The sequence below is a fragment of the Tachypleus tridentatus genome, chromosome 8 (genome assembly GCF_004210375.1).
Source record: "Tachypleus tridentatus isolate NWPU-2018 chromosome 8, ASM421037v1, whole genome shotgun sequence".
Classification (NCBI taxonomy): Eukaryota; Metazoa; Arthropoda; class Merostomata; order Xiphosura; family Limulidae; genus Tachypleus; species Tachypleus tridentatus.
In genome coordinates, this window is record NC_134832.1 from 141,512,970 (window position 1) to 141,525,290 (window position 12,321).

The following is a 12,321-nucleotide window of genomic DNA, read 5'->3' on the forward strand; positions in this document are numbered from 1 at the left end:
CCAAAGTTAACAGATATTCCAGATTAGAGGTGAGTAACCTGTGACTGCCATTGGTTGAATCTACAGGAAATCTCTCCTCCAATCAGAAACAGTGATAATCCAACCAATCACAACATGCTCTTCACAATCCAACAGGACACTATAAAAGGACCATCAGCATCTACACTGACTTGAAGACTAGGGGCGGAAGACTTCTGAAATGTCATCCTCTACACTTGTGTCTCCACAACAGACAGTTGCTGTCCATTCTACAAAGTTTCATCATGATATCTCCTGTTCATAAAAATAAATTCAGTGTTTGTAATTAATATATAGAAGAAAACTTGTTCATGCTACCACATGTGGCCGTCCAAATAAGCTGTTAATTTATATGCGTTTAAAATGCAATAACCATTGAAAATTATAGGTTTGGAAGCCACCAGTGGGGTTCATCAAAACCACTCTCAAAAACTGGTGCTGCAACTGCAGGTGCTGGGGCATCAGTCAGTTCAAGCTGGGGACAACCACAACATGTATACCAGCCAATGGTAAGTTGCAGGGTACAAAAACTCTGAAGATTTATTGTTATGGTTCCTGATGATATTTTTATGTCATGATAACCAGGAATCATTGTTTCAGATACATGGTTTTCAAATCAAAATTGTAAAGAAACTAACTGGTAACTCTTCTTTTATCTGCTTACCACTTTGGTTCCGTGTCTGTAGAATTTTTAAAACATTGACAACACTAAAGAGAAAATAACAGAAATTTTATAATTTAAATATACAAGTTCACTTGTCCATAAAAAGAATTATATAATTGCACTTTGGATTTGTAATGTACAAGCTGGATTCTTTTGTAGAGTTTTGTGTGTCCAAGGTTTCTGTTGTTGACATGTGTTGTGTGTAATACTTGCCTTTTTATTTCTGTCTTGGTTACAGTTGGTTTTTGTTTTAATTTATGAGTACTGTGTGTTTTCCCCTTTCTATAGAACATGGCTCTGTGCACCTCAAATTTTAATTATTTTACAGAATGTTTACATTGTGATTTATTTTACTTTAACAGCATTAGTAATTTAAAAAAAAAATGAAAGTTTTCTTATGTAAAGAGAAATACACTAGCAAAACTAAAGTTATAAATGGTTAACACTAAAACAAAAACAACAACAAAGGTTCAGTGTTTTGTTGACATTAATGCAATGTATTCAGGGACAATAAATAAGAAGAAAAAATTGCTATAAACACAAATGAGAGTAATGTAATATTTTGGTGTAGTAATGTGTATTTGGAGACATTAAAATTTTGAGATATAAGAGGTCTTGGCAGTAAAATCAACAGTGCACAGTTTATTTTTCTCGAAGTTTCTCTTATTGTTCCTGTGTACCTTTTGATGTCACAAAAGCTGATTTTATATGGAATGATTTTTATGGGCAGTAGAATGGACTGATGTCTAATGAATGTACAAATTAGTATGGGCTGGTTTAATTTATACACAGTTGTGGAAGTTAGTGGTGTTCTGTTAAACTAAAACTGAAAAACAAACAAACCTGGTTGTTAGTTTTCATTTTCTGACAAATTTAATATTTGAATTTGTATTGTTGATGTACTCAGAAAAAGAGTTTGCAGCTGTTTTTAAAGAATGATTGTCAAAAGTGTTACTTACATATCCAGTAGCAATGGCTATGTAAAGCAGTTATCAGTATTGATTATTTTTCATTTTAATCATAAATGTTACATGAAATAGTAGATATTGAATTGCCCATACCTAAGTCATGTTTTTGAACAAGATGTTACCTCTTAAGTTGTATATTATTGTTGTATGCTGTGTTTTTAATTTTTAATTGTTTGATAGTGGGAGCTCATAATTTCTATGATGTCAATAATCTACATTGGTTACACTGCACAACAATTTTTTTGAAAAGTTTTGCTTCTTCAAAAGTTTTTGCTGATTGTGACAGGTACCTGGTGGGTATGCACAAGTATAGTTTTGGTTTTGTTTCATCACGTAGGAACTCTGAGAAATAGAGAGTTAACTGTTTACTGGCAAATAACATATTTAATTGCGTTTATGTTTCTAATACCCTATTAAGTTCAACATAATTAAAAGTGTTTTGCTCCTGATTTTCGTTTGTATTCAATGTCTGGTGCATCACGTTGCAGTGTCCAACAGTAGTCAGCAAGCATTGACAGATTCCAGTTGCCCTGATATTCTTTTTCCATTGTAGCAATGTCCTGGTGAAACCTTTCACCATTTTTATCACTGACAGCACCTAGATTTGCAGGGAAGAAGTCCAAGTGTGAGTGGAGGAAATGAATCTTGAGTGACATGTTACATTTCATTGTTTTGTATATTTTGAGAAGTAATGTGTGGCTCTGTAATTGCCAAGAAAATTGTCAACAACATCTTTGAAGGCTTTCCAGGCAATCTTTACTGGCCCAACTAACAGATCTTCGGACCGCTTGTCACTCATAACATGTCTGATCTGTAGGCCAACAAAAATGCTCTTTGATCTTGGTGTCAGTTATTCTTGGGAACATCTGTCTTAAATAACGAAAACCTTCACCTTCTTTGTTCATTGCTTTCACGAAATTCTTCATAAGTCCCAATTTTACGTGAAGAGGAGGCAAAAAATCTTTGCCAGGTCGACAAGTTGTTCATGTGCTACATTTTTCTGTCCTGAAACTAATATTTTATGGAGTGGCCAGCTCTGTCTAGAATAATGTGACTCTTTGGCACAACTGTCTAATTCACAGATGAAACAACAGTACTTTGTATAGCCAAGCTGCAGTCCCAGTAACAGAATGACTTTCAGATCTCCACAGATATTTCAGTTGTACTTGCTGTACTGGATGCCCTTCAGCAACATTTCCATGTTCTCATAGGTTTCTTTTATGTGTGCTGCATAGCCAACAGGTATTGAAGGGTGACGTTGTCATTGTGTAACAGAACAGCTTTGAGGCTTAACATTGATGAATCAATAAAGAGACGCCACTCTTGCAGGTCATGGTCACAACCCAAAGCAGAGAATAATCCTTTGATGTCAACACAGAAACAGAGACTGTCAACTTGTGCAAAGAATTTGGTTATATCATCTTGGCAGCTTTGAAAAACAGAAATTTTTGTACTTGGTGACAGCAAACACCATTCCTGCAATCCTGAACCCAGCAATTTGGCTTTTGCTTTTAACAGACCCAAATGTCTGACCAGATCGTTTAATTTTGACTGTGTTATGAGATGTGGATCGCCTGAGGAGCACGGTTCAAAATCCGGATCAATGTCACTGCCAGTTCCCTGCATTGCAGTTTCTTCATCTGGTTCGTATAAGGTCCATTTCTCTGGTATGGACACAAATCTAAAAAAAAAACATGACAAAACTGAAGATTTCAATGAAACTGTACATGATAGGCAAATTTGGATGTAATTTTCATGATCAGCAGCCAAAAATCTATAAGAAACACCGAACAGTGTTCAAGAAGCAAAATCTTTGTTGTGCAGTGTTATAAGAGTAACCAGTTGATGATAAGTAGTTGGTAATGAATGAGTAATGAGTTACTTGGGAAGTAATCAGTGCGTGATTCAGATCAGTTTTAGTTTGCAAGAGTTTATATATTTATTTGTTTACTTAATTGGCTGGTAAATAAGATCTATAAATAAATATAAGTAGGTGTAGTTACCATTAGTCTCAGAATTTTTGTTGAATCATTGTTTAGCTTAAGCCTACACCACAAGGGAGAATAGTAGTTTGTAGAAAATGTTAAGAGAGAAGTAGGTTAATTTATTATCATTATGTGGATTGGGCCTGGCATTATTTGTACTAAATAATCCAAGTATTAGAACATTTTACAATATTGATGTCAGAAGTGGGATTATATTGATTAAAATAAAATAGAACTTTCACTATACTTCATTTTCAAGATGATGACAGCCTGATTGTGAAATGAGCTGGAAACTTTACTAGAGATGATGAAACAATTAAAAAAGTCAAGAGGATAGAAACATAAAATTAAAGGAAGGACAAGAAGATGGAGACAAATTTAAGTTGGCACTTAAAAGTAAAAGACATAATAATTAAAGAAGAATTAAGAACAAAAATAAACCTACTTGAATACCATATTGGAAATCTGCAGAGGATTACAACAACAGGATAGAAGTGCAGTTAGGCTTGGAATAACAAAATTGAAGAACTGTAAAAGCTATAGTGACAATACTGAAGTAGAAAAAGGCTTAATAGCAATATCAAGGAAATACAAAGAGATTATTGAGGTAGAAAAGAATGTCAGTAAAAGAACAAAATTGAAAATGAATTGGTATATCCAAACACTGAACCAGCCATGCATCCTTCTACATGCCAAGTATTCTAACCTGAAACAACAATTACTTGAAATTATGGAACAGGGGAAACTATTTGGTCTATATTTATTATCACTACTGCTGTGCCATTTGCAGTTGCAGGACTTTGGAATACTCCAACTTTATTGCTATCACATTCTGTTTGATAATTCAGCTGACCTGTTCATTGACTTTGCCCAGTCAAGAAACCTAGCATGATGTAAAGGCACCATGTGAGGCCTATTTGCTGCTCATTTAAAAGGACTAATTTTAAGGACATTAACTGAATATGCTTGATGTCTTCATTCATGCTATTCAAATTTGCTGTTTTGATTGACCATTCTAAATGGATACTTATGAGTGAGAAGCACAACTGTCCTTTTTTTGTTTGATTCACAGTGAGGGTTGTAGCAGAGGAACAAAAGAGACAAATAAATCATATTTAAAATGAACATTTTAAAGCTCAAATTTAATTCACAGAGGCATTCATCTATATTATTCCAATCCTATCTTCTCTGCTAAACTAATGGTACATGAGAGAAAATTGTACCACTTGTGGTGTGCAGTGTGGAAGCCATTTGGAAATACTCCACAGAAATGGATAATGATTGACTCAGAGAATCCAGTTGGGATGTTTGTGAGTAACCGATCCGAATATAGTTATTTTCAGTGCACTTAGTTTTGGTGTATCTTTAAAAAAAGTTGAGGAAGTGAAAAATAAATGCACCTGACACACAACAACTGCAATTCAGTTTTTTATATGTAATCTCTGTAAAATATACATTTTGATACATGCCTATTTTAAAAGTCTAAAAGTATTTGAATTAAATGGCAAAATGCTTGTGACCACAGTCAATTTTTCAAAGTTTCATACTAAATCACTGATACTTTCACATTTGTTTCATGGAATTTGGTGTGGAAAATCATCATGGAAATACTTGAAAAGTTTGAGAAGGAAAAGCTGTTGATCTCACATGATGCATTTTTTCAATATGGATACCATTTTTCCTCGCACAGAGTTAAAATATAGAACATCATTTTTTAATGTAAGTTTGCTTTATCTTAGTGTATAAACACTTAATATTACTTATGTACCTTGTATTTTTTGCATGCTATTTTTTTTTATCAAGTTATGATATTAAGGACTAGAATAATTCATAGTTTGAAACCCCTTTAGGGTAGTCCTGGACAGTTTGGTGGAGGAACAGGAACTGGCTTTATGAGTAGTTCTTTTCCTCAACAACCAAAACCTGGAATTCTACAACAAAATTTTGGGGTAAGTGTGTTAAGTACTCAAGAATGCTTTCCCACAGCAATTTCCAGTAGTAATGATTAGAATTTTTATAAGAAAGATACACAGTTATTAACACAATAATAGTCCAGTCATTTTAAGTTTTTTTTTTTCAAATTTAAAATGCAATAAAACAGTTACAACTGGTTTTTGTCCAAAAGGGATTGTGGAACTATATTATAAAGGTAGAAAATTATGTTTATGGGAAACATTATAAAAAAAACATATTTGATAAGTGTAAAATTTTGGTCAAAGTTGACCAAAAATGATTGTGTAAAAATTAATTTCCAGTTATATATATTACATAGGAAAGAGGAGGATGAAGACAGTTTGCTTGAACAATGGTGGTAACTCACTCTGTAAATTTAATTTGATACAATTTGTCCAGTCATCATTCAATTTTCCATTGTACAAGGCAACAAGAGCTTACTTCTTGGCTACATGGTCTTTTGTCTGCTGAACTCTTTATGAATTAACCAGTTTGACATCTAAATTTTTGTTTAGTCTTTAACTTCTCTAGAAGGCCCTTGGCAATACCAGAGACTTGATATTGTATTACATCCACCAAATGCATTTATAAAAGAAGATACAAGCTATTTGATGTTCCAAACCTTTGTTTTCTTGTTCTCATTATTACAAGGTTCTGTCTTTAATGTGAAAAAGGTTTCATGGAAATCTAGTTTTGTATGATCTCCAAAAGCCTTCAGCACATAACGAAGTTGGTTGGCTTGCTGCAGGTTCCAGAGCTTATTTCATAATAAGCTAGTCAGAATTACCTTTGACATGGAAGGTCGTACACCAGTTCTCTTCAAGGGCATCACTAAACATGCATAAAAATTTATGCTTATTGTCTGTAATTGTCATAAAAAGTACTTTATTTCAAAAGAGCACGATGTTTCCATAGATAGGTGACAATTATGCTGTATCTCTGTAACATACACTATACATACAAGTAAATGAGAGCATTGTATGTTGATCCAAAAGGCCATACCACACCATGAAACAAAGTTACCATCAAGAACATTTTGGACTTGTGTTTCTTGTTACTAACAATCTAGATTTTCCTTACTGACCAGCAGTAATTACCCAATGTAGCCTTGTCATCTTTACACAGGACTTCAGAGGAATCGAACAGAGCTGATGGAATGCTGCAGAATTTATATTTGAACAGTACTTTTGACTAATTGTGATGATTGGGGAAGGTATATGAACAGTTTCATGACTAACATTAACTGCACTTTGGTTACCATTTCTACAAGCTTCCTATTTTTAGAGGAGAATTCCATGATGTTATTGTTATTCATGTTCTGTGTGATTTTGTACTTAATGACTTCAGTTTGATCAGCACATGATGCATAATCATGCAGATGAAACACCTGTTACTTTACTCTTGTTCCATTGTTGAAATCAGTTTACATATTTGATTAATCCTTTGTGGATATTGAATTTCCCACTTATAACTAAAGCCATTTCTCTAAAAGCTATGGCCAGTGAATGTATTTTTTAAGGATTTGACTTTTGAGAGCATTAGGTTGTAAATAACATGCTTTAATATGTTAAGCAATTTGTTTTGGCTAAAAAAATTTGTTTTTATTGCTATTTGTATAATTTTAGCTTACTGGACTCTGAAAGATTGACTGTGAATTAGTAAAAATAATACCTTTGATAATAACATATATAGTACATATTAAAAAAGTCAAGACAAATAATGTAAGTAGAACTGACAGATAGGTATGGAGAAAACAAACTGATTGTTTTGTCTTCTTAATGAAAATTATATAAAAAATACACATTAATCTAATGGTTCTCAAACATTCCTCAGTTAGGTCTGCAAAAATGGTGGTAGATATTGGCAAATTGTTTTTTGTTTCTTTTATTTTAATAGAACCAATAGACAAGAACAGAAGAAAAACAAACAGTAACTTTGTAAAATCGTTTTGTAGAATCACAAACAATTCTGGTTTATAAATAAATGTTTACATTTTTTTATCATGAAAGTACGTCAAAAGATTTCTTCTTTTTCTCAGGCAGGAAGTGTATTGATATCTCCAGGTATGGGAATGGGTTTACCCATAGGTATGGGAATTGCTCAGCATCAACAGCCCATGGGAATCTTTGGAGGAATTCAACCCCAACAACCTATAGGTAACATGCAGCAATCCTCAAAACCTCCACCATCTGATACCAGCGATCCATTTGGAGCACTATGAAAGGCATGTCTTGTCTTTATCAATTCATCACTTCACACTTATCCATCAATAGTTTTTGATCTATGAAATTTCTGTTGAATCATGTTAATGGCTTTCATATTAGAACAAAATGAAAGTTTGTTTTTTTTGGTGTCATAACTATTAGTTACATTTATCATATTTAAACCAAAATATAGTGTGTTTTAACCGAGAACCCTTGTTCTTGCTTTCCCCTCTTCATTTCTACATAACTGGAATACAGAGGAAAACATTCTGTTCATTTGAAAATGCATATTTAATGTTGCTTGTTAAGCATAAGTTTTTGTATAGATATAATATATATATATAACCGTAAAAATAAAGACTTGTACAAAATTACTAGGAATTTTCTTCATTTTAAGTTATGAATTTTAAACACCAGTCAAAGAGCCTTCTGTCTGGAAATCATTGATGAGTTTAAATATTAAACTTTAATCTTGTGGTTTTTTCTGTTTCAGGAATTTTTAGATAGAGCTGATGAATAGAAGATATCCTACCACATTCTGAGATTATAACGTAACGTAGGCTTGTGTCATTGTATTCATGAAGGATTTTTACCTTTAGACTTCAGAGTAATGAAGGAGGGCTTCATCAACCTCTCTACCCTGTATTTGATCACCATGAACTTGGGAGCATCTTCAATAACGTGAAAAAAACTGTTGTTTGTGCTCTATCTTTATTTAGTATACATTTGTAACATGTATGTTCCATATCTTATATGTATATATATATAAATGCAAAAGGCCATATTTTGTATCAGGTACTTACATCTACATGTGTATTTCCATATTTATGCAAAGTCAGATGGTTTGTGAAAGTAGAGTTCATCTTGGAGAGAATATTGTTTGTACCATATTTTAATGGAAAAAAGAAGAACTGTAATATTGTATAGAGCATCTGCAGGCAGAATTGTGTTTTTTTATGGTAGGTAGTTTGTTAAAGTATTTATTGTTGAACATTGTTTCTGTTCTGTTTGAATATCACACACTTGGTTTATCCATTGTTAACTAAATGACGTGGCAATTGTTTTATTTGATTGAACTAAGCTTGTGTGTGTGTGTATGTATTCACACACTCATACACACATGTGTAGTTGTTATATTGAACCCAGAGAAATATCTGAAAAATAACTGTGAATATTGATAGTGCATTAATGGAAGCTGATATGAAGCTACTTGTTTTTTTTTAGTTTCTAGTTCCCACGTATGTACATGATGACATTTCTGTGGTGTTCCAAAGTTCTTGGCAAGATATTTGTATTTTATAGATGTAAAAACTTGCAAACAGTTTGGTTTGATATGTAAATATAACTGAAAGTGTAAAAACTAAAGTGTTCTATTTACATATCAAAATCAATTTGACAATCTGTAACCATGTTTTTATTCATCTCTCCCTTTCTGTTTCTCCTAGTGCCAAGATTAAATGTTTTTGTGAGACATTGCTGGTAACTTTTTTTTTTAAATCTAGTTTTTGTAACTCTTCAAATTTCATAAATATGTTGAAAACAAGTAAAAAATGATGGGTGTCCCCTTAAAGAGCCATTTTTGTCCCTCCTATGAAATTCATTCACTGAAACATATGTGAAAATCTTGCCACTACCAATTCAAAAACATCTTTAATTACAAGGAAGAAACACATACACTGCATCACTGTGCTATTCTTGTAATGTGGAGAAATCATGGCTGTATTGAGAATAAAGTCCATAGTTGATGTCAAAGAGCATGTGGAGATGTGAAATATTTAAATATACAATCTCTGTGTTGTGTTTATTTCACTATAACCTCTGTTGTCATAGGTACTGCACTCCAACCTGCCATGCCAGTTATGTGATCTTGGAACTGTTTAGAAACCCTATGATTGTTGAAGAACCCATGTCCCTTTTTTCAATGCTTAGGCATGTTTGCTAGTCAGTGTATAAAATTAAGGAGTATGACTATTAAACATTGCTACAGTGAACATGAGTGTATTGAAGTATTTGAAGCCACAGTTGCTACGATTTTCAGCATTTGTGATAGCATTTACTGTTCTTTACTGTATGAGCACACGTTTGTGTCACATTAGTTTTTGTATGTGGTATTTCTTTTATTCTGTTACGTGTGAAATATGTATCATATGTATTATGCTGGTATCAAAATGTACTTGATGTTAAGTTCAAGTCCTTTTCTGAAGAAATGATTTATTTCTTTTCATAACCTGGTACAATACCCCACAGTATCCACATTACAGAGATCTTTGTATTGTCTATTGAGAAGTATGGTTTTATTGGGGTCACAAAAAGCACTACTTATTGTTACCTTCCCAAAACTTTATCATTCAATGGATTTTAGGGCATAAAATGGGTTTTACAGGGGAAAACATTCATTTCCATTATTACTTTTAGGTCTGTATATATGGAATATAAAGAAAGAATCTTTCTTGTGTGGTGTTGTGAAATATTGATCTACTGAGAGATCTTCAAAGAAAAAAAAACTTAAACAACCTTTCACTGAACAACTAAGAAAAAAATGAAACTATTCCAAACAAAAGGTTTATTTTCCTTGCACAGTTCTGTCATATGAATACTATTATAAACACTTGCAGGAAATCCAAAACATGTCAGAAAAAGAGTATGATTTAATACTTGAAACTTATGGTATGTTGAAATACTTGAAACTTATGGTATGTTGATTTTGTACATATCAGACTAGAAAGGCTCTTCAGAAAAAAACAATTCAATCTGTAGGTAACAGATTTTTCACACTAATTCCAAAAGAGTTGTTAGTTATAGATTAAAACAGATCTGTTGAGTTAATGTACTGTGGACAAGTATTACTCTTTATTTGTATACACCACAACCCCCCAAAATAGCAGGGCTTCAGAAATGGATATAGAATAAATAGAGTTGTTGAGGTAAACAGAATAGTGTCTCTGATTATGTAATATAATTCCATTAGGAAGAAATTTCTCATGAGACACCAGAGTTTCAGTTTTGTAAGACTTCATATTGGTATGTGGGCCTTACGAAGTGGTAAGATCATTCAGGCCATGGTGCTGTATAGCTGGAACTTGTATATTAAACTTGCTTCTTATAATTTTGTTATGATGTGTGTATGCAATATTTGTCTTTAGAATAGCTCAAGATTAAATCTCATAGCATCATATTTTTAACAATTGCCTGTGGAAGGGCATCCTCCCCAGACACCCATAGAAATGGCAATGTGGAAACACTAAAAAACTTGAACACTTAAAACATTGCTTCCTACAGCAGTTGGTGTAACACCATTCGTTATGTTTTAAATACAGAGTTGAAAAGTGAGTGATAGATTCTTCAACTCATGACATGTAATAGACGTTTTCTAAACTTTTAAGAATGTAATGAAGTATTTATATTCAAATATTGCAAAAGTACAATGTTAGTAGTTCCTAATAAGTTGCAAGAAGTTGAGTTGATTTCTTGTTTTTATGAAATAAAACCATCAGCTGTGTGCCATTTGATTTAGAATCGAGTATAATCACCAGATATACTTGGTGTAATATTTACTGTTTGTGGTTCATAAGGAAACTGGCATAGCACAAAGTTGTTGAATTACTTGTTCAGAAAATAATGTTTTTTTTATATAAAGTGAGTGAGAGCCTAAAGCCTAAAGTTTGTTCTTTCTGCAATATGTAAAAAGGTAGCATTGGTTTTGATATGTAGGGTTGTATGTCAGTTAAAAGAATATATCAATTTAGTTTACCATCATTTCAAGTGAATATTTACTAGTTCATTAAATCAGAACTCGATATAATCTGTGAACTTGCTGATTTTTGCCAAAAAATAACTTGCTCATTATTGTTAATATAACAACAAAGGTGTAATTACAACTAAATAAGCCTGCAGTGTAACAAAGTGTATGTAAGATTCTTAGGGGTGGCATGATCGTATACTTTTTTAGCAGCTGGTCAACTTTAGGTTAGGTGTAAGATATCGAAATTTAAGCAGAATTCTAGTGTTTTGTTAGAAAGTTCCTATACTATATTTCCTTGCATGTGCACATCTTATAGTACGTAAGTACGGCTGTATGGTATCTTTCTTCAGCCATGTTGGAAGTTGTTGAGGGCTGAGATAAGACCATACAGAGAGATTAACATGAATATCAAAGACATTTCCGTACGTAGATAATTTTATATACTTACAATAGCCAGAAGCTCTGGAAAATAGGTTTGGTGAGATACTTTACTGGATATGTTAGTGTCTAAATGCTGAGAGATATTACTAAAAAAAGAATTCCATTATAACATATATAGATTGTAATTACAGTCAGTAATAATACAAAGCTGGGCTTTGGGAATGGCAAATCTGTCTTTTATCAGTATTTTTTTTAAATCATCTGCATATCCCAGTAGGTAGCAATACCACCAATGTAAACAAACTCGATAGAAAATTTTGAGTCAAACTATACAGCAAATTTTGGTGTAACTTCTGTTAATATATGTTGGAAATGGTAAGCAAATAAAACTAACTGGTTGTAAAAA

The 12,321-nt window shown here is 32.7% G+C and overlaps 1 protein-coding gene across 9 annotated transcripts in view; it reads left to right on the forward strand.

Annotated features, from left to right (window-relative positions):
- The window catches only part of LOC143223627 (phosphatidylinositol-binding clathrin assembly protein LAP-like), a 101,947-nt gene extending 89,626 nt beyond the window's left edge, over positions 1-12,321 (forward strand). For 7 of the 9 annotated variants that reach the window (XM_076451809.1, XM_076451807.1, XM_076451810.1 and 4 more), the window contains 4 exons: positions 407-527; positions 5,486-5,584; positions 7,627-7,812; positions 8,286-12,321. In XM_076451809.1, the coding sequence (XP_076307924.1) occupies positions 407-527; positions 5,486-5,584; positions 7,627-7,809 (403 nt within the window). In that variant the 3' untranslated portion in view covers positions 7,810-7,812; positions 8,286-12,321. Of the gene's footprint in view, positions 1-406; positions 534-5,485; positions 5,585-7,626; positions 7,813-8,285 lie in introns of those variants that run through there. The other 2 variants (XM_076451812.1, XM_076451814.1) reach the window with 2 other exon arrangements.